The sequence below is a fragment of the Chamaea fasciata genome, unplaced genomic scaffold (genome assembly GCF_029207755.1).
Source record: "Chamaea fasciata isolate MVZ Bird 193981 ecotype frontalis unplaced genomic scaffold, bChaFas1.0.hap1 SCAF_1, whole genome shotgun sequence".
NCBI lineage: Eukaryota > Metazoa > Chordata > Aves > Passeriformes > Sylviidae > Chamaea > Chamaea fasciata.
Window position 1 is genome coordinate 94,698,096 of NW_027094086.1, and position 23,681 is coordinate 94,721,776.

At 37.8% G+C, this 23,681-nt stretch overlaps 1 protein-coding gene across 2 annotated transcripts in view; it reads left to right on the forward strand.

The window, feature by feature from the left end:
- CTDP1 (CTD phosphatase subunit 1) overlaps positions 1-23,681 on the forward strand; it is a 101,170-nt gene that overhangs the window by 33,371 nt on the left and 44,118 nt on the right. For both annotated transcript variants that reach the window (XM_066189602.1, XM_066189613.1), the window contains exons 9-11: positions 3,734-3,875; positions 6,202-6,432; positions 12,501-12,666. In XM_066189602.1, coding sequence (XP_066045699.1) covers positions 3,734-3,875; positions 6,202-6,432; positions 12,501-12,666 — 539 coding nt within the window. The remainder of the gene's footprint in view (positions 1-3,733; positions 3,876-6,201; positions 6,433-12,500; positions 12,667-23,681) is intronic.

The following is a 23,681-nucleotide window of genomic DNA, read 5'->3' on the forward strand; positions in this document are numbered from 1 at the left end:
ATGTCTGGCTGCAAACTGCCACAAGGATATGTTGATTTTGGTGTGTTGGATTCAGGAGAGAGTTCTGGAAGTGCTGCTGGTGATCTCTCCCCATCATGTGCTTTGGTTAGTCCTGGCACAGCCTTGAGCACTCACACTGAGTTCCTCATGGGTGAGATTGAATCAGAGGCCACAGTCAACTGGGCATTGTTTTCAGCAAGTTCAGAAGTAGAATTGATGAGCACCTTCCCCAGCTTTGAAAATAACATTTTCCAATACTATCTGCTTCAGACTGTATCCATCAGAGAGTAGATGTGATTAATTTGGCTTCCAGTTGCTTCATGTGGAAAACCTTCTGTGCCTTTTTAACTTTTTGGAACAAATTTAGAATTTGAAGTTGGAAAAGGTAATTAGATGACAATAATGCAAAAAAAGTAGCCTGGAAAATCAGTTTTTCTCTAAGTGATTTTCAGCTCAGCTGGGTAATTCAGATGTTTTTAGCTGCATCAGAAGTACCATTGCTTGGATGGATTAAAATCTTTTTGCTGTTTTGTCTTAATAAGCGTAATTCAAAAAGGAGAACTTACTCTGGGGAAAGGGAGAAGAGGCAACAAACATATTATCACAGTGCTGTTTCTCCTCTCAGTTAAATTTGGTTGTTTCACCAAATGTTGCTTGAGGTACATTATACATGTGAAATCTTGATTTGTGAGTATGTCAGCTAGAAATAGGAAACCCTTCCCAAGAGGACGCAGTTATGTTCCCTCACGCAGTTTTCAGTATGCTGGAGAGTGCAATGGGCCGCTGCACTTTAGAAATGGGGAGGAGGCAGAAAGCCTTGACGTTGTGGAGGTGAGAAAGGTAAGACTTTTGGCTCCTGGGAGGTGGGTTTGGTTACACACAAGTCTGTGTCACTAGCTTTCACAGAATCCTAGAACATTTAGGTTGTTAGGAACCTTAAAGACCATCTAGTTCCAGTAGCAACTTCATACAAAACTGTGCTGTTTTGGCTTTCGTGTTGAAGTCTTCTGTCACAATCCTGTCGACTAGAAGAATTTACATAGCTCCTCAGCATGCATCCAGAATGAAACAATCAGATATATGTGAATGCAGAATGTGGGGGTGGGGAGGAAGGGGCAGCAAGATGAGAGACACCTGACATCAGTGTGGAAACATGAGTTTGAAAAACAGTTGAGAAAGTCATCTCCTCATGTGACTTCACAGATTTAGCATGAGGTGAAGGTACAGTTTTACAGTTTTGTCCAGGTTTCCCCTGGTGAAGTCTAAAAGGGGCAGCATAGTCCCATCTATCCAAAAGCATCACCAGCTCTAGTTAACTGTTGTGTGTGCTTACTAGTGAAACCACTATTTTGTGTGGTGTTCAGTCAGCTCCAGAGCTGGTATGTGCAGGACAGTATTGCCTGCTGTGTCTCATATTTGATTCAGTATCTAATACCAGGCACAGGAATTTAAACTTCTAACAGACTTCTTGCTCTCATTGCTTTTTTTTTTTTTTGCTCCTCTTGTTGCTTTTTTTTGCTCTGAAACTCTTACGCTTACTAACTTGATTTTAGCATCTTCTTTGTAACAGCTGTCTTCTTACTTATTTTTCTGATGTAGTTCCTTTTCTCCTTATTAGCAAAAGAAAGCAATGTCCAAGCTAAGCCTTAAACTTCTTCAATCCTTTTTCCCCCCAGATCTCTGAAACTGATTCTCTTTCAGAACCTTTACTTTATTTCCTCTTTGCTTTATTTCCAGAAATATACCCTGTGTATAAATTAAGTACAGCTTTATACATAACTGTTTCTAACTGCAGATATTTCTACAATTCCTGTTGAGGTTAATTAAATATTAATAATGCCTCGAATCAAAGCTCCTTCTGGCACTATAAACTGGCTCATTTCCAGCAGCTGTTGCATGTTTCTCTCAGTTGCTTTTGTAACTGATAATTAATTAGAAAATAGATTTCTTAAATCAGGGCACGTATGATTTCAGGGACTACATTAACCTCCCTTATTAGGGTTTTATGTTTAAGCCAGTTAAGACCTCTTGAACTGCAAAGGTGTGCTGGGTTTAACACAGTTGCAGTTCTAAAATTGTTTTCACTGAATCTTTGTTGGACAGGGGTTTTATTTTTATTTCGTGGTAAAAATTAAAATATGACATGTCCAAATCATTGGAGATTTGGACAGGGCTATATCTTGAAATACCCTTTTTTAATGTTTACATTTCTCTTGTGTTCTTAAATCAACTTTTTTTTTTTTTCAATGATACTACTGTGGAGTAAAGCTTTATATGTACTGCTCTTATATCCTGAGCTGTGCAATTGGTTGCATTTAGAGCTGAAAAAGTAAGAAATATATTTGTGCACACAACACTGTTTTCTATTAATCTAAATCCAAGAAAAAAGTGTATCTAGAGAAAAAATAGTAGCCTACTCCTGTATTCCATTGGGTTTGGGTGATGAAAAGTAGGGAAAAAGGGGCTTTCAGCAGTTTGATAAAGGACAATTATCTCATGCCCTTTTTACTTATTTAGTCTTTTAATCTTACATATGTCTTAAACTGAGCTGTCTAACCAACTAGTTAGGTCAGTCCTCAAATGCATTTCATCTGTCTGTCCCAGTGGATTGTAGTTCAGGTTGTACAAAGGGTACTAAATATTTGAGATTAGCTGCTTTGTCTCCAAATTATGTGAAGTATGGGTACTACAATATTTTCATCTAAATTGGAACAAGTAAAATCCTATTGTTAAATGACAATCATGAAGATGAAACTCCAGGGAAATGTGATGAAAACATCAAATTAATTTACTCTTCTTGCTTCCTTGTCAGAATTTTTCTGAAACTTGATTTTTTTTTTTTTCTGGAGGCTTCATTGCTTCATTGTTCTCACATATGTGAAAACAGACAAGGGCTCATATTATTAGTATCGTTATATTTTACTTTGTTTCATTAGCTGTTGTTAACTCACTGGTGTTAATGTTTTTTCCCTGATTCTCCTCCCTACTGGGGAGGTTGGAGGAGTCAAAGAGTGGCTTTGACTAAAAGCACAGGGCTGATTTTGGTGCTTTTTGGCAGATTTACAGCAACTTTACTGAGTTTCTCTCTTGTTCTGGCATCCCCAGAGAGCAGAATTTGAGATCACCTGTTACTTGCAAGCTGCACTGTCAGTGGTTTCACCTGGACTGCCTACTAGCCTGCCATGTTTAACTTCACATTCTTTGTTCCTGTTTCAGCACAAAGGAATTCTATCTGCTTTGCCTCCATTTTTGGTTGGAGACAAAGTGGCGGTTGAGAGGGTGGCAGCCTGTTAAAAGGTAGCACACTGTATGAACAGGGGCCCATGTGTAAAAAAGTAGGATAAGTTAGTCAGGCTTCAACAGCATTGAAAAGCTGCTTGTTCTTGGCCTACTAACAAGTATAAGTGAAGGAGATGTTATACTAAAGTGCACTTGTGTTGTTTGTTGGGCTAACATGCTGAGAAGATGCAGAGGTTTTCTGTATTAAATCTTAGTGGGCTACTTCCATGATGCCAGTTCTTCAGAAAGTTACCTTTATCTAGCTTGAGTCTGAGGTACTGCATCTGACTTAGATTCTCACTTATTTGCTGTGGTTGTTTTGTTGTACTGGGGAGGAATGTTGCTTTTTTTTTTTCCTGTACAATTGATGACCAAATGTTCATAGTTTTAACTACACTGGTTTATCTTCTGTGTTTCTGCAAACACTGTTATGTTGTGTTTGACTCCGTAACAGGCACAGAGAAAGTACGGCAAGCTCAGGACTGCAAGGATCTCCATGTTGTAAACCCTGATTGGCTGTGGAGCTGCCTGGAGCGCTGGGACAAGGTTGAGGAACAGCTCTTTCCCTTAAAGGATGACTACATCAAAACACACAGGTAGGTGCTATTCGTGAAAGGAATAAGGGCCATGAAAAAAGGTTATTCATACAGTAATGCTGATATGTTAATGAATGGATTTCTGACAAGTTCAGAGTGGTGTGCAATGCTTATGGATTCTATGGAAGAACTCCTCCTTTTTGTCTATTTCTCTTTTGCTTAAAGTGAAGACTGTTAAGGGATTAGGAGGCAGTTCAGCAAATAGCATAGTCAGGAGAAAACTTGTAGAAAAGTTGTGGTAACATTACTTTTTTCAGCTGTTACTGGTTGTTAGCTCTTTTCATTTGGAGAATTTCCCTTTTCAGTTCATCCATAAGCTAACATAGGGAATGCCACCAAGGCACAGGATCATTCATGCTGCCAAAAAATGTACATACATTGACTCTACATGAAGAGCTAGTAAAGTATGGCATTTTTTGGTGAAATTTGGTAGTGACGAGAGAGAGAGAGAGAAACAGAAAAATACCATAGAAAATTCTAAGAAGAGTTGAAACACATGACAATAGGAGCAAAAACTGGAAGAAAGGAAGTAGTGAGAGGCAGTTTTGGGATGATAAGAAAGTGCTGAAAGAGAAAATGTAAAAAATAATTAGTACATTAGGGTGACAGTAAGTAGAAGAGGCAGCCAAAAACATTATTAGCAAAGAGGAAGTTGGACTGTATCAGTAACAGACCCCTGCAGGATAGTGGCATGGCTAAAGTAACTCCCAACAAGGTACTGTCAAGCCAGCTTCTGGTTCTTGACTTAATCTGTTTGGATTGACCCACATCTTGCAAGCCTAACAGAGGATCTTTGCTTCCATGTTTAGACAGGAAGGAGCACAGCATAATGGGGTTTCTGTACTAAGCTGATACTGGTGTGATTGACTATGCTAGAGATTTACTTTCTACTTACAAGATGCCCTGTGAGGGCAGAACATGGATGTGTAAGGCTTTGAAGACACTAAAAGAAGCAGTGTGGAAGTAAGGGCATTTATCAAATGTGACATGAGACAGCATTCCTATTAATGGGAAAGACATGTGGCCTGCTTATGGTTTGATTAGGATACTTAGTCTTTAATAAGTACTATCAGAGAGTTTTTAATCAAACTTTGGAATATTTGCATGGGATGTTTAGTTTGTCTCAGAGACCTGACACTGCTAAGTTTGTAGTAGAAACCTGGACAGTGGCTTGTGAACGTTGCTTTTTGATGTCTAGATGAATGTTAGTCTTCCTCCCTCTATTAATTTACTCTTCCATTTTACTGGAACATGATAATTTTTCCTACTTCTGTGTTTCAAATACAATACATCTTAACTTCATACTTCCCCACCACCCAAGTTTCAGTCAGTAAGATATCTATCTTAATGCAAATACTTTTACTTTAACCCAATTAGGTGCAGCTACTTTGGAAAATATTTTCTCCTTAATGAAGCTGCTTGAAATAGTAATTACGGGTTCAAAGCACTTATTAAACTGAGGGGGGGAGAAGTCTGAGAAAACATTTGCATGTAAAATGAACCTAAGGTAGCCAGAAAAGAATAGGTATACTTGGAATTGGTTTAGCATGTTGTTGCTGCAAGACTGCTTCAGAAACGTCCATAAAAGCATCTGGTAAAAACTCCTGTTTTGTGACACTTCTGATATTTGTAACAAATTAGTTGAATCTTTTTTAACACAGCGTTGCTTTCATGGAGCATGCTGTTTTATTTGATGATTTCTTTAAATTATTCAATTTGCTTTCTTTCTTTTTTTTTTTTTTTTTTTTTTTTGTGACACTTCATCATAATTGGGTAGTATGCCATAATGTTGATTCCTGCAACACTGATCTCTGTATGTTTCTGCTGACACTTCTAAAGTTATGTTTTTAAAATACAGCAGGGTGATCCCAGGCAGTTTAGTGTTTTAAAAAATTAGTTAGGATGACTTGCAAGTTAATACTACGTGTTTATTTTCTCTCAGAGCAAATTTGGAAATCAAATAGAAAGATTGATAAAATAGCCTGCTTTTCTCTTTGTTACATAAATGCAGATTATTGTGCTGTGCTAACTGTACTGTTGTTTCTACCTGGAAGCCATTTCAATAATTTGTGTTTAGACAATTTTTAAGGCACACTTATTAATATTTTAGTAGTTTAAACATGACATTATCTTGTATTTGCAGTTTTCTGTTTTAAATTCAGTGAGATTTTAATGAGGTAGAGGAGGAGAAATGTTACTTTAGAGATTTTCCAAGCCATTTCCCTCTTCTGCTTTAGAAGAAAAGGGAATGCTTGTTTTTTACGTTCTGGTTAGATAGCTCATTTAAATTTCTAATGCAGTTTTTTTTCTGAACTCTGTTGAACAGAGAAAATAGCCCTGCCACGTTTCCTGATACACCCAGCACATTTCAGACAGCTCTGTTTCACCCAACACCCATCCATCCGAAGTCTCAACCTGGTCCTGAAGTTCGAATTTATGATCCTAACACTGGAAAGCTGATCAGGAAAGGCACACAGACATCTGCGCAGTCAATGTACATCCAGTCTCCAGCTCCTCCTATCACCTTGCCAGTCCACGGTGAACACTCATCCTTCAGGTACCTAAAGCACAGCTAAGAGTCTCATTATCTACATTTTTAGATTCTGTAGTAAATCTTAGTCTTGTTATCCTTTCATTTGATCAAATTGGCATTTTTGCTTTACTTTGTTTGCTTTCTAAAAAGCAAGAAAATGAGCAAAAGTGAATAATCAGCTGAAGGGAAACCAGAATGCTACAATTCCAGATGCTTTTTGTGCCTCACTGAAGTGGAACTGGAAATCTCAAACCGAGTAAATTCAGCATGTAGTTTGTGTGGTCTAAAGAATGTCACAGTAACTGATCTCTGAAGTGAGGCAGTTTTATGTTTCTTAATGGGTATTAGAAAACTGGATTGTTTTTTGTAAATAAAATATACCTGATAGCATTTGGTTCTTGTTTATAAAATTTTCCTCTTCACCTAATTCCTTCAAATGGGGCATTAACTTTGTTTCTGAGGAATATCAGAAGTGATGGAAGAGATGTGTAGCTGACTGAGCATTGTGAGATAAGGCCACGTGGTTTGAGTGCTTGTCACTAATCCTTAGACCATTGAGTCAAGACACTAACTGGAGGAGGAAAAGGCAGTCTGGTTTTTGAAGTACAAAGGCTAGTATCTATCTGGACTTTGTCAAAATTTGTGTTAAGCTGCAAGAACACCTCTTGTCTCTTAATGTGTAAAATACTTAGAATTCATCTCCAATTATCTAAATAAAAGATCTGACTTTATGGACTTCTAACAAGCTTAGCAAGGCTTGTTCATTCCAACGGTAGAGAAGTATCCGGTTAAAGGCAAAGCTTTTCTTTGTAAAGTGTAATCAGCATTCCCTTGTACAATGTGATCAGAGTACAGCAGATGTTACAAAGCAATTCATTTTTCAAAAATATAGATCACAACTCTAACTGCACTGTTTTCTACCTTTCTTCTCCCTTGCCTGCCACTTCAGCAGTTTTATCACTTGTAAAGATTTAGTATGGTAGTGTAGCTTATGTTTTCGCTCTGTCTTCCTGTTGTTTAAAATGTCAGCCTGGTATTTTTGTTGTTAAAAATGTCAGCCTGGCTATCTGTTTGTAGCCTTTTTCTTATTTCAGCTTTCCTGTTGTTGTCAACACAGGTTTTCTGAGTATCTCTTGTTTGTGAAATGTCCTGTTTTCAGTTCCTTTTTAACTGTGTCTTTTAAAGTCTATTTTAGTTTACTATTACATGGTAAATGAGCATTAGAAACTTTAAATAATCAAGACATGGCATGTATCCAGAGAGGAGCTGAAAAGTTTTTTGATTTTCTGGTCAGTTATTGTGGAAAGAATTTTTTCTAGAATAAAGCTGTGGAGGCTTTATCTGTATGCAATTGTCATGACACTTGTAAGGTGCTTCAGTATGATGGGTTATATTGATATTAGTACATCATTGAATGCTCTCAAATGAATAGGTTTTAATGGGTTCCCTGCCTATGTCAAAAACTTGATGAAGAGATTGTCTGCTTTTCCTTTTTTCCACAAAGCCCATTTTTCCTTAATGCTGAGGTGCTTCTTAACTTGAGTATCTTATTGAAAAGGAGGGAAATACAGTTTAGCTGTCCTCTTAGTTGAGTTTTATAGAGCTTCAGACAGGTTTTGAGGGTGGAGTGAGGCTGTGTCTCCCTTCTACTCCCTTCTTTTATTTCAGTTCAGTGGGGGTTTTTTGTGACAGTGCTCAGAATTGAGGTGTTTTAATCTGACTGTGAATCCAATACTCAGTGCTGCAACTTTACCCCGCAAATGAGCAGCTGTAAAAATAGATGAGCACAAGATCTTTGCTGAGAAAAATTTTCCTTCTTATTTCCTGTTGATTTGGTTCTAGTGGTGAAGCTGATGACCTGTAAACACTAATCTCTTAATTGGGACACATCTCTGTTCCTCAGAGCAGTTCTATCTTCTTGAGTTAAGATCCTGAGGAGTGTTTTGGCAAAGACTAGCGGAAAAGCAAGGCAGTGTTTAAATACCACAGTGCAGACAGAGCAGGAAGGCTGTGAAGAAGTAAGAAAAAGCCAAATAGAAGCAGCTTTGCTGTGTCTTGACTGAGGAAGAGCTGAGGTGGTACTGTGAGCTTTATCTTAATGCATGCATCAGTGATAGCTTTTTAAAAAAGCTTCACATCTGCTTTAAAATTTTAATACTTGCCTTAAGAGAAAACTACATTAGTGCAACAATTTATTGGTAGAGGACAATGTATTTTGTGTCCTGACAGACTTGATGTGCTTCCTTGTTCACATTCTACAGAAAGAGATGAATATTTGTAACTAAACCATCAATTTTATGCAGTTAAAGTTGTTGGCACTCACAACTGCTCCTATTGTGGGTGGGTGTAGTCAAAGCCTCCAATAATTTTCTTTGATAGTTTCTCAAATCTTCATATGATTCTGAATTTCAGATAGTGGGAAACAGAATTGCACTGCTGTGAGTGGAAGCCCTTGGGGACACAGTAGCTGCATGTGGCATAGCAATGGTTCTTGGTGTCTTAGTCTAAGGACAGACCTCCTCGTGGTTAGGAGAGAACCTCTTCCTTGCAGGGCTGGTTATTGCAAAAGGCTTCAAGTTACTTGAATACCATTTCATAAGAACTGTTTCAGTTCTCACCATCTTGGATTTCAACAGTTTTAGTTTCTTTCTGGGATTCAACTTGAAACATAATTTAAAATTGGATATAATTAGTTTAAATTTGTACATGCAATTTGCAGTGAAACTGTCACCGGGGAATTACAGATGGATCAGTTAACTTAGTCAGAATTTCAAGCAACAGGTCTTGCCACTGTGCTCAGCTCTGAGGCTTGAGCACCTGCTTTTTTATCACAGCTGTTGCAGCCCATGCAGAAGAGTGAAAAAAGTGTGCAGCTAGTAGAAGGAAAGAGAATGTAATGCTGTTCAGGGGCTGCTGGTGGCCAGCAGGTCTTCCTTGTCTGAGAACGGGCGGGATTCCTCTCTAAAAATAACCTGCATGTCAGAGCTTTGACACGCTTATATATCTCAACAATTTGCATTTTCATACAGAAACACTATTCTACTGACATTACAGGAAACACTAAAGTTGTAACGGGTCATGAGACATGTAGTGTCCTGTTGTTCAAAGTAATGCAAAAGCTAATGGCAGCTTGCACTAGAATAAAGAAAAAAGTTATACTGCAGGTTACATTTTAGTGGGCACTAGTTATATGCTAACAGATGAGGCAAAGCTTGAAATATGGGTGTCATTTACATGGAAGAAGTTAAAAGTGGCACCCCGGTTTAAAATAATGCTAAGATGCACCAAATGCTTGGTTTGAAGAGGTGTGTCAAGCAGGTGTTGGTGACTTAAGCCATACTTTAAGATTTGTGTACATTAATCTCAACATTTTTGTCTGAATTTATATGCTCATAGTTACTATTTCTCCTACTTAATGTTATCAATGTTATTATTACAGCAAAAATAAGAAGTGCCAAATTGAACATGTGACTGGAATTTAAATATTTTTAACACATCTGTGATGATAATGTTATTTTAGCTTTTACCCTGATGTATCAAGGAAAGTGCTTGTTACTTTCACAAATGTTGAACCCACCCTGCAGATATATGTCCTTGTGCATGTAAGACTGGCAAGCACCAGCCAACCTCTGCAGGGTTGAATATGGTGGTTTTTTTTAAAAAGTACTTATGAATCTCATTTAATTAGAAAAAAATGTAAATTCCTGCAATTTTATGTCTTTAATTTTTATTCTACTTTACAGGCAGCTGAAAATGTAAAAGCCTAAAAAATGTTTTTGACAAAATAAAAATGTCTCTACAAACCTTTAAGAAGACTTTATTTCACATTGCTTTTGAAAGGCTTTCGTGAGAAGGCTCAATGTTTCTTATCTAGTAGCAGTGGGAACATAATGGGAAAAACATCTGACAGAAGCCTTTAGAAGCTATTAATATAGTTATTTTACAGTCAATATTTATGTGTAATGTAGTCAAGTATGATCTCACACTGTTCTACTAAAGGAGAGGTTCTCGTCAACTGTATGACAATGTGTTCTTAAAAAATATGCAAGGTTTATTTCTAGTAAAAAAAATCTGCTTGACTATCATGCTACGTATAACTTCTCTGTAATTCTTGGAATGGTCAAGCTTGTCGTATTTTTAATAGAGTTGTTTAACAGAGCTTTTGTTTTGTCATTCTCTGTTTTGCTAAGAATGTAAGTGGCATCACCACCTGTCCTTCCTAGGCAAGGAAATCATACTTTGAAAGAACCTTTTGGAAAATATAGTGGAATTCCATATTATTTTCATCATCTGCCTATGAAAATTACTGTCTGAGAGCAATTTAATAGCAAAAAAACCCAGTGATATTTAAAGTAGAAAACATAGTAGAGGGGAGAAAAAAAACACCCAACTCAAAAACTGTTAGCAGTGGTGAAAAACTCTAACAAAAAACCGGTTTGGTTAGTTCATTTTCACAGCATCCAAATTGTTTAAGCTTCACAAGAAATTCCACTGTACAGGAATAAGGCACTACAAAGGGGCATAGGTCTGCCATGCTGCTGAGTTGTGCTGTGCTGCTGGGGGTCTTCTGCAGCAGATAGTGCAGGTCTGGGTAGCAAGGCAGTGGCTCGGCTCTTTTCCCCCACAGCCTCCTATTCAAAACAAGATTTTGAATTTCCTGCAACTATCCATGGGATGTGAGAAGAGAGATGTGTATTTGCAAAATATGAGCTGTCAAAATGGGCAAAATTGACAGCTTTGTATGGCTTTCAGACTTCATACATTCTGGAATTTAAGTACTGAGGTAAAATACTCTTGATATTTAGATAACCTTAAGAAGTTGTCAAGTTCACAAAAGGCAAAATAATTTTTTAGGACCTTACCTATACCTGACTGGATTTGCATAAGTTAGTAATGGCTTTATTTGTGGGGGACTGTTGGTCTAAAGCTGATTCTTGTAAATCCTGGCTTGATGATAATTAGCCATTCTGCATAGAAACTCTTGTCTGCAAGATAGCCTTTTTCAGTCAGTCACCCTCAGAAACAGGCTGATGGTCTCTCACCTGGTAGCTGCAGCTTGAAACTGCTTGTAATTTCAAATACAGTGGTTTTTATACCTGCTTTTGGTAGTCATTCTCCAAATACACAGTCTTATGGCTAACGTAAATATTTTGTGACCCATGAGCTTTTTGACCTTTGAATTGGATTGTGGGTGGTGCTGAGCTGCTGTAATTTGCTCCAGGAGGCTAATGTGACAGACCACTACTGGTAGTTAATCTGCATTATATAGTAATTTTAGCTTCTATAAGTCTTTAGTACTTAAGTAATAGTCACAGAAAAATTTACCCAAGGAAGGTAGAAGTTTCCTGCTGTTGTTGTACATGTGGTCTATCTTTTTATTACTATCGTAAAGCAATTCCCATGAAACTATGATTATTTTATCCATTTTAATGAAGATTTTGATATTCCTTTTTGTATCTCCATGTTTGTATTAATTACTGTAATTACCAATGTAATAGAACACAGACTAAAAGAAAAGGCTACCATATTTCAGTACACTAGCCAAAAATAAATATTGGTTATTTTGCATCTTATCGAGGGATGTGCAAAATGTCTGAAAATTGACACTGCAGAAGTGCTCTTTCTTCATGCAGAACTCCTGTCTGTAAGGTTGAGAGATAGAAGGGTATACTTAGAGACTCAAAAGCCTAGCAAAGATCAGGAAGAATACATTAGAATGTAGGCATTGCTTCTGGAATAATAGATTTGTCAAGTGGTGGAGAAACTCAACTTGTGCAGGAATATTAGTATTTTAAGGACAACACATATGCAACTACTGAAGCTCTTCGCAACAAGAAAGGTTTGATGGTTACTTAAAAGAGCAATGCAAAGGCAGGAAAGTGAGTGTCTTGTCAAAGGTACAATAAAAACTTTAGCTATCAGACTGAAAATAAAAGCATTTATCCAGGAGACTTGACTGACCTGTTGATAAACACAGAGATTTATTAAGCAAAGTCATACATACATGGCAGTCATAAATTGTTTATACAATTTCATTTGTAGCTCTAAAGCAAGTAAATATTTCTTATGTGAGACCCCTGAATTTTTTTCAGAGTTGTTCAGCCACATCAGCAGCAGATGTTTGAAGATGATGACCTACTAGCAAGTGAAAATGAAGAGCAGCCTGGTCCATCAAAGAGGAAACGCCAGCCAAGTATGTCTGAAACAATGCCCCTGTACACTCTATGTAAAGAAGATTTAGAGAGTATGGATAAAGAGGTGAGCTTAACTAATTCTGACAGATTTCTAACATGACATAAGTTCTAACTTATGTTAAATTATGCATGTGTGTGAACTGACCTTGTATGCCACTACAGTAACTTTAAATAAAAGCCACAGCAGACAAAAGTATGACTCAGGCTAAAATGCAGTTTTGTTCTGCAAAGCAGAACAGAATACTTGGTGTGTAAGTAGACCTTGAAAGTAGAACTTCACTTAAGAATAGCTTTTTCACATTAAACATGTTACCGAATTTGCTCTGTGGATAGCTTTGCTATGTGTCACTTTAGAGTTGTTTTGCCTTGCTTTTGCTTTTTTTCTTTTACAGTAAATCTCAAAATAATCTGGACAAAAATCAGTGGTGGAATGGGAGAAGAGAGGTTTGCAGATGCAAAGGCATAGACTGTATGGAAGACTGGGGAGACAAATGAGAGCATGGGGCATTGTTATCCATAGACATGCAATTGCAGGGTTGTTAAGTCATAGCTATAATTGTTTTGCAGGTGAAGGGAGCTTTCTGTTGCAGAGTGAACTGCATGTCTTTCATACAAAAGCACATTATTTGCAATTCATTGTGAACCTCTAGCTGCTCACTTTTCACTTGCCATTCTATGCACTTTTTTCAAATGAGTCAACATCTTACATAATAGTAAATGATACATAGAAGAAAAATTACCTATCACTGTGCACCATGTTTTCATTAATTTATCCTCTGTGTGACTTTACTGTAAAATCTAGTGACCCTGGAGCTTGAATTCATCTTCAAGCTTATATAGTTCATTGGGGGGGGAGGGGGGGGGGCAGGAGCATATAACTTACCACGTTCTTGGCAGTAAGTTCATTACAAGGTTCTGGCTATAACAGGCTTTGAGTTATCTTCAGAAAATGTAATAAAAGTATGAGAAGGGAACTGCATATTTCACCAAAAAAAGAAAGAGACTGTATATATATATACAATATAGGGTAAATTTGAGATGGACTTTTGGAAGAACTTTAACCTGGTATTCTGGGGAAATGTCCCATAACTTCCAACTGTTGTGATGATCTCCATTAAATTTCAGGTGACTTTAGGCTTTTAACTTTATCTGGTAACTCTTGGAGTTGACAGCTTTTGATTTCTTTTGCTTTTTGTTCTGAAGTATTTTGCCCTTTTGATCTCAGACTTTTCCAGAAATAGTATTTCTTCTTGTCGTGTTACCAGTCCCTGAATCCATCTGTGCCTTCCATCTGTATCATCAGTGATACTTAAAAACAATTGATGTTATGGGTCACCTTTATGATTTTGTATACTAACATTTTTTTCTAATCATGTGGCTTTTGAAAAATAATAATGAATGATGTAGTGTGTGCACTGAGTCAAAAGGAAGTGTGCATGTTTTTCAGACTCACTGCATAAAGTGTTTATTGTTCTGTTTTTAAAGATACTATTTAGGAACCTTGTAAAAAGCCTGAATCTTTTGGCACTGTTTGTTTTGTGATTGATTGCTCTCTGCTGCTACATGTATGACTAAAGAAATTAAAGTTTTTCTACTTCTCCTACAACTATAAACATCTTAAATTACAATGATTTGTTTTTAAATTATGCTTTTGCTTAAACAGCATATTGTGCTCCTTGGCCAGCTGAACCAGTAGGGGAGGGTATGTTTGGGGTTTGTTTGGTGCAGAAGCAGGGTGGGATTTTTCTGGTGTTTCAGCTTTCCAATATGATTTCATCAAGGATGAAATATTAGCACTGAGACATGGAGGAAGGGTGCACACAGGGCTTATATCAGGGAGGTTGAACTGTACATGGTAGTGCCAGCAGGTCATTGTCTCCCGAAAGCTGACTATAAAAGACAGGCAAGGAAAACTTGGGACTGCTAGCATCACCTTAGTTGATGTTGTGTTGTGTGTTGTGTTCGTGTGGAAGAAATGTAACGCAAGTAATTAAGCAGGATTTTATGACATTGTGTGGGAGTACACTTAGGAAACAGAGATGATGTGTGATAACATAGTCTATAAAATATAAAACTTTAGTGGAGTGTACACAGGAGAGTCTGCTGTCAGGAACATTATCAAATAAAGTGAAAATAACCTTGATGAGCCTTGCTAGTTGGGACTCAGTTCACTTTGTCACACTGTGACTACTTCAAGTTCCAGAGAAATGTGTTTGTCCCCATCTGATTTTTTATCAAAACATGTTAGAGGGTAAGAACCTTTCTGAATCAGATTGTCTCTGAGAGATGTGAAATTTCTGCTTTTGCCGCGGAAATGCTTTTGCCTCATTTGTATGCATTCAGGTGGCTATGGCAGCCACAAGAACTGCAGCTGACTGCAGACTGCCTGGGCAGAGTGAGGGAATTGGTTCCAATCACAGCGGTGGTTTCTTCCTCCACTTCTTAGGTCCTCATACTGAGGATGTTTGGGTTAGGAGCATGTGATCCAAGGAGAGGGAAGGCAGGTTCCAGTGGGACTTTGCTGCAGTGTAACCCAGTCCAGGCTCAACCGCTCTGTCTCTGCCTTAAGTCACTGTTGGTAATCACGCGACCCTATGGCAAGTCAGCTCAGGGAGCTGATTGGGACAAAAAAGATCATTTCCAGATTAATCTTCATCATTTCCAGCTTCCTGAAATAACCCACCATTGCTGCCGCATGAGTGCTGGTGCCACGAGCAGGCAGAAGATGGGAAGAGCTGGAAATTAGAGTGAAGGCAGAACTGCATTTAAAGGTTTAAAACTGGATTCTCAGTATTTCTACTGAATTCCCTCACAAATTCAGATAAGATCAAAAGGAGCCTTTTAGATTTAGGCACTGGGATTTTTTTTCAGTGAAATTAGATAGGAAATGCAAGCATTAATATATACTGTTTCTATGGATATAACTAGCAATAAATAACTCCTTAGCAGTTAACAGCTAAAGAAAATCTTGCTTTTTCTTTGCAAAAATCTGTGAAAGGCCACACAGCCCCAGGTAATACAGAATTTGCGTGTAGTTTATATGTGGGCGAGTTTTGTTAGAAGTATCAAAATGGAAGCTGAAAATGAGAACTTAATTACGATATACTCCCAAATTAAATCCCTTTCCTTCCTTAACCTATTTGAAAGTGTGTTTGTTGCTTTTCCTAGTAAAAAAGCTGTAGCTCTTGGGAAGAACAACTGTGGGTAAGCATCTCTCTTAAAATTTGACCTTGTGTAGATTTTTTTATCTTCTCTTATTTTTTTCAGTTGTAGTTGTGCTGTGCATACCAAGTAAATCAAAGGAAATGAATAGCATTTAAGCTATTGGGTTGCATTTTAAGGTCACTTAGCCTTTTGTATCTTTTTCAGTGCCAAAGATCTGGGAGATCGGATCCAGTGGTAGCTTTCTTTCCCGCTGACAATGAAGGATTGTTAGAATTTTAGAAAAGGGGAAGCACAAGAGCGTTCCGGGTAATAGAATTGCCATTCAAAGGGCAATTGCCAAATCAGACTAAGTGCATAAGGAATAGATCCCTACTTGGGAAATATGCAGACTCCTGGTGCTGCTTCCTCACAGTCAAGAGAGTGTTTTCCCCTTTTTCTGTACTAGCCTGACACAGGTGCTTTCCAACTGATAACTGCTGTGTCTCCATTATAGGATGGTAAAGGGTAGCAGAATTAAATGCTGCCAGTCAAATTAGTTTGTTTATAGTCATTTTTACAGGACTGGATAATTTTTTACTTTTAAATAACTGGTTATCTGCCACATAACCTGCAAAAGATCATTCCATAGAAATGCTATTTATATAGACTTGTGTCTAGTATGCTGTAATTGTCACTAAAGAAAAATCTTTAACGGAATGGTTTCCAATCAATTAAATGCAATCAATAACTAGAAACTTATTGTCCCTAATAGCTGTTCCAAGATGACTTTTGTTTTCTCAGGATTTATTCCATCGCTGTATAGGAAAGTGATCTACTTTTGCTTTCAATGTCTGTGTTGGAAAGTAACTGTTGCAGAAGTGTATCCTGTAGGGAGAAGAAACTGGACTGTCTGCAGCTCTTCTTGTTCCCCATTTCAGCAGGAATGGACTTCCTCACCTGCAGGAGCCCTTGTTACATGCTTGGGGTGGGACTGTGTGGCACTGTCATTCTTTGCCAGGGAGAGGTGGAAGTTCCTGACCTACCAGTCACTACAATGTTGTGTGGATCTGTTACAGCTTACTGAGAAAAAACAGAAAGTGGAATCCAGGCTTCAAATGACTCTTATTTGTTTCCAGAAATAAGATCTATTAGCTAAAGCAAGTTGCGCAAAGGAAGGGAAAGACATGTAAACCACGTGAAGATGTACACGTGTCTTTCCATTCATAACTGATTATCTCAGTATAGGATGGCATGTAGCTCTAATTCCCAGAGGTTACTCATCTTGTGATCATCTTCTGAGCCTATTTCTTCAGCACTGATTGCTAGGTCCTTTTTATTAGGGATAATTTTCTTCTAAATTTGTGTTCCTAAATTATATTTGGAGAGAACCTTGTGACTGGGATAATATCATGCACAGTTACTTAATTGGGTTGATCTAATCCTAACAGTGTTGTGTCCTATGTGTGATAAATAAGCTGTTTGATTTTTCATACTAATTGCTTCCTGATGAACCTTGACTTTGCTTTTCTGTAAAATGCATTCTTTCTTCATGGGTATTTGTTGCAGACACAAAAGGTGATTTTTAGCCTCGTGCATTGCGCTGGCTTCTTTTAAAATTTGACTCAGCTTTATATAATCTTAAAAGATTTTTAATAAGTATCCCTTTCATAATTACATTGACATTCTTGTGATAAATTACTTGACCATGAAGTAAGTAAACAAGGTCAAGAGTTTTCATTCTTCTCTTCGTTTGCTGCAAATTATTCTCATCTGTTCCTTTTATAGCCATGGCTGTCAGTACAGTTTCCTTATGTTACTTTTCAGGTGCTTTTTAATTCATCAGTCCATGTAAATAGTAGAAATGCATAGGAAGAATCTAAGATGCTCCCTTTTATAAAATGTCAGTGATAAGGGAAAAATAAATTATCCTGAGCTGAGCTCAAGATCCTGCTTTCAGTTGCTCATATCTCAGCTGCTTCTACATCCATGGTAGCAGTAGAAGGCAGACAACCGTAGGTAGTCATATGTGTCAGTACTTTCAGGACCAGTCCTCGACAGATGCCAGTATAGGTTTCAGCTATGGGAAGTAAGTTGAAAAGGAACTTCCAGTAAGGCAGTAACATTAAACAAGTTCAGTAAGGCAGAAAGATTTCTGTTTGTTTTGCAGTACCTTCTCCTCCAGGATGGCCCAGGATTACTAACATCCTGGAACAGCTGTGCACACAGTTTACTAGCTGTATGATGCTTAGGCTTTTGTGGTTGTTACTGTGGTTTGGTCACAGTGTTTGAGAGTAGCATCTGTGTCTTGTCAAGTGTCATCATCTCTGCCATCTAAGGTAAAATATTTTGCTGGTTTAAATTCCTTCAGTTTGGGACTTGGGACAGGGGAAGAAAGGGAGTGAATCTGATACCAGTCTGACCTCTAGCTTTCCCATTTCTCACTTCGGTTAGTGGAGCTGCAGAGATTCCTACCATATGGTTGGGATATGTGGTCAGCAGCTGCAAAGTGACCACACTGCAAAGGTATGTTCTGTGCACGAGTGCATTTAAGTATAAAGATTTTTCTCTAGTGGGAATTGCCTAATGAACTACTTTTGCATCAACTGTTCTGTGGATTTGGGACGTATTCTGCGCGTTCTTTTCCTTTAACTAAGTCATAATTTATATGCTACATACAAAGACTGAATTGCAACATTCTGCTCTTATATAAGGCCACTTATGCTCTTACATTTTGTCAATCCGCTTTTTGCTTTTATCTAAGTAAATGTATCCCTTAATTTCTGGTTTTTATTTCAAGTTAGTGACTGTACCATGCAGTGAATTAGGAGGGAGTGTTTTTCTCCTTCAAATTGTTGAAAACTATTATCGCAGTAAGTGGTTAGCTCTTGGTTAGTTCAAAAGTACTAATTTAATGTGGAGGATGTGGTCTCTAGAGCAAATAATAGCTGCCTGGGCTCCCTTGGACAATTATCTTGCACATTAACAGTTCTTTGAATTTCCACAACTGCATTTCTCATACAGATTTTCTTGTTTGACATCTCAGCATGTACTATGTCATAAATTGTACAGATGCTATATTTGGTTAGCTTCTTATAAATTGTACCTTGTTTTGAAGTAAAAAGAATAACCCTGCATGTAGACTTCCTGTTCCTAGTGATTGTCATCCAGGCCCCTTGGCCCTTGGAAGTGATGAGGTCTTGCTTTGCAGTTGTCAGACAGCTTTCACTCAAACTGGACTTGTAAAAACAATTTTAAGTAAGTATTAGTGAAAGTACACATACTGAGAAGTGAGAAAGGCAAACATGCTGCTCTTCATCGAGACAATAAGAGACTGTTATGAAAAGGATTTGCCAAAGCATCTTCTGATTGGCTGGTCTCAGTCTATTGGTGCTTCCTGGTGCTGTTTCCTTACTGACAGCCCTATTGTCACCTTCCTTCACATGCTGACTTTCGCATCCCCTCTGGCCCCCATGCTCTGGACAGCTTTTTGTTTTCACTGTGGAGTTCTTATTACCGAATGACTTAACCCAGCAAGACTACATGTGTTGCTTGCTTTCTTTCCCTGGGAGATGAGTTTTCTGGAGAGAAATGGTGAAGGTGCAATGCTAGGAATCAGGTTGCTGGCTTTTCTTCATGAACAAGTGATGGCTGGTTGATGCACCAAGAAATGTAATGTGGTTTTTTAAACAACATAGCTTAAAGCAGTTGTATAAGAAGTATATATGCTGCTTCTTCCCTGTTTTACAATTTTGGCATTCACCCTTCTCTAATATAGTTAAATAATACAGAAGTAATTCAGCATTAATATATTATAATGTCAAAGCAATTATTTCACCCATATCTCATCTGATTAGTAGAGAAATCTGAATAAAGTTTTCCAATACTATTTTTAATAGTTTGGCTGTGAGAATCAGAATTAAGATACTGGTACAGTGCATTGGAGAGAAGAAAGATGAGCACTTAAAAGAAGCTGGCCATCAGTAATTTGCTTCTGCCACTGTTTGTTTTGCTTTGAAGAATTCGTTTTCTACCAGAAAATGGAAGCTACTCTAAAAAGCAGCTAGGCTTTCTTCTTTTGTTTTTTAGTTTCAGACATAAACATGTTTTTAAAAAAAAAATCAGTATTGGTCATGCTTAAATTGTAAATCATCCTGACCGGAAACATTGACAAATAATTGATTGTTATTCACCTAAGAGAAAGAACACCAAAATACGTGTAGTGTAGATAAGACCAGTGAAATTCAAATTGGTTATCAAAATGTGAAATATACATTTACCAATTTTTTTGTCTGAAATGTCTCTGCAGACCATTAGTTTATGCGCTAGTTGCATAGAGCTGATTGTCTCCTAGTTTTGTTTAAGAGGGCATCATGGTTCACGCTTGCTTAGCACTTTTTAGAAGTGTTTGGAAGGAGACTTTTTATGTAATACCGTGTTTTACAAGGAGACAACTCATTACCAAAATAGGAAAAGGATTTTTACCGAAGTTGGTATTATCTCAAGTAGGCAATCATTTGTGGATCATTTCTGTTTTTCTGCACAGGTTGCTTAGAAAATACTATTTAAACATGGTTTTTCAGTGTACTTGAATGTCTTATTTTCATTTTAGAGGGATTTTTTTTGAATTTGTATGTCATGAGGAAATATGAGAAACATACTGAAACCTTTTGTCATTCCGATGACACATAGTATAAATATCCGCATTTTGTAGATAAAAATGGAGACTACCTATAAATGTAAGAATTAGTTTAATGGCAGTCGTGACAAGTTGTTACTTAAAATATGATATAAGACTTTTGAGCAAAATAAATATGATCAGTCAAGTTCTTGGCTGGTCAGGCTGTTAAGAAGAAAATAAAACATTTCACAGGCTCACAGAATAAGCTGAGTGGGAAGGACCCACGAGGATCATCGAGTCCAACTCCTGGCCCTGCACAGGACCATCCCCTAGAGTCACACCATGTACTCAAGAATGTTGTCCAAGCACTCCTTGAACTCTGTCAGGCTTGGTGCTGTTACTACTTCTCTGTGGAGACTGTTCCAGTGGCCAACCACCCTCTGGGTGAGGAGCCTTTCTCTAATATCCAACCCAAACCTCCCTTGACATGACTTCAAGCTGTTCCCTTTTTTATTGAGACTTTACTTCCATTATGCCTCCTTTATTCATAAGCTAAGTACAAATACTTGTGCTGCAATAGATATTAGTAATGGCCTGCACCAAGAGGACATCAGCTAAAGAAGTAGCCATGCTTGCTTCAGGACTAACTTCTTTTTGAGGAATCTGATGAAACTCAAAGTAATCAGATTGGTGGATTGTCAATAGAAAAACAGGGAAATCCAGGAAGGATTTAGGATGTTAGGAAAGATGCTTCTGGCATCTTATGTAGTCTTCATACTTTCCTGATTCAGTCAACAGTTGATTCAGATCCTCTGCCAGTCTCCCAAAGGTGTTCACAAAATTGTTTCATTGTAAGCTTGGGTTTTTATGAGAGTAGCTTCTTTTTCCATGTTGCTATCATTCTGTAAAGCATAGAGTAATAATTATTATGCAGATAAGGATAAATCTTGAGCTCTGTGATACTGCAGATATGAACAATTTCTGGCTTTTAAATTATGGCCGATTTTATAGCAAATGTGTTATTCTAATGTTACTCCATGTGAAACAGAAAGTAGTTCTATAAAGCTTCCACCTCTAGGATGTATATACAAGGTGTTTGTTATTCAATAGGGAAGAAGGCTTTTTCATACATTCTGTGAAGGTTTTTCAACCATCTCTGGTAGTACATTATGTCTCTACCTGGCCTTAGTAAAGAGAAGCTGAAAGCCTTTTTCAGCTGTTTGTTTACTTAACAAAATGGGGCAAAACCTCTTTAAACAGAGTTCAATAACCTTATCTTAATAAATATGTCCACCTCCATATGCTAAATGAAACGCAGCTAGGCTGTCAACACTAATTGGCCACAGTTAAAAATGAGTTGCGTGAGCTGTGTTAAACAATTTGTAAGCTGATCTCCCAACATAATTCTGAGCAGCTGCATACAGGGCCTGATTGAGCCTCATCACGAGTCTAACATGTTTTTACATTTAAATTTGAGCTGTTACTCTCCATGAGTGATATTTAAAGGTGTCTGCTCATGTCCCAGTCTAAGTCTGAACTGGTTTTTCATAACTTCATGTTTGTTTTATCAAGATCTTCTGGTACTTGTATTTCAACATGCAAAGAAAAATAGATATGACATATAGCATAATGTATGTTAAGTGCTGTGGAGAATCTTTGCAAACATTTGCATAATGCTAGTCTGCTAGCAAACTTATTTTGTGGTTGCAGTTCTGGTGCGATAAAAATACAAGTCCATTCTGGTGGCCCAAAGACTGGGTTATTTCTACATACAGCATTGAAGGACAGTTTAGTTTGTAATCAGCTGATCTTGATCAGTTATCATAAGGTGACTTACTGTTAAATTCAACTTATGCACAATTGCAACTACTTGCTTCAGAGACATTTTCAAGGGAAAACATCTCTGGTTTGGTAGTCTTTGTGCTTTCAGGTGCCAGCTTCAGGCAGACCAAATACAGCCACTCTGTGTGATAGCCCTTCAGCTCCAAGTGTTCTAGCTCCTGTGTCAGCACCACTATTTCCATTCCAGGCACAGCTTCAACAGAGACTAGGAAAAGCTGCAGAATTAGAGCCCCCTACTGATGAACAAAATTCTTTGCAGTGATGAGTTTCAAAATAATTATTACCTGAATGGCTCTGCTGCAGTAACTTTTTCATGTCTACAGTAGTGACAATAATTTTAGGTTTTGAGAGAATACCATTGTTACTCTGTATTGTTACAGGATTTGTTATGAGCTTGCACTTTCTGGTTGCCAGGGGTCACAGTTAGCTCTGGACGATATTCCCTGTCACTCCTTGTAGCAAATATGATGATACTGCTTTCTTTGAGATTAACACAGACAGCTGCCTATCCAAGATATTTCTATGCTCCAGCATCAAACTTGCTTCATCCCAGAGGTATTGAGGACCGGATATAGTTGTCATACCATAATACAGAGATCATATCAGAACCTGCATGGTACTCAATCGCCTTAATATTGAGCTTATTGTAGAAACAGGCGACTCTTCAACTGCTGGGCTTATCTTTCACTGTATTATGGATTGCTTCTTTTCTTTTTCCTTAACTTACTCCATGTCTAATTCTGGCTATTGAGTAGGCTAGCTACGCAGGATGCTTCCACATACGCAGTGCTCATATTTCAGCACTACTTCACTTAAAAGCCACGTGCTTGTCTGTACAGAGTCAAGCAGTCCCATTGCCCAGTTCAGTAGGAACTGTTTCAAAACTAATCAGGCTTATTGAAGAGGGAAGTTCACTGATAAATAATGGTTCATGAAGCCAGCTGATGTCTGCCAATGCTGAGTTAAAATTAGCAAGTCAAGGCAGATCCAAGCTGGCTTACCCGTCTTAGGGGTGGATTTCTTCATAGTATGGGTGAATAAATCTGTATTGAACACAGCATAGCAGTGGTTTTGGGCTAGTAAGCCCTACTGTATCCCAGTTCCTCTACAAAGCAATAGTTTGAGTTCCTTTGCAGCTGTGATAACTGCCGAAAGCTTATGCATAGAGGTAAATGAAAGCAGGTTTTTTGCCTGTCTTTTGTTCTCACCATAATGTTTTCAATTTCACTTAGACTGTGACTTCTGAACAACTTTATATCCTGCTGAACAAGAAGTAAAGGAGTTCAACCTCTGAAAAGAAAAAAAAAAACCTTATTTTTCTCTGAAATATGTATATAGTGATGAATATTCATTCAGTCTCTCTAAGCAAAAGGTATGCTTTCAGTTAACCTTGGGATGGTGAAACCCGGCACTGTGCTAAGAGAGAATCTTGTTGAAACATGTGATAACAAGAACTCATTGAGAGAAAGCTTTGA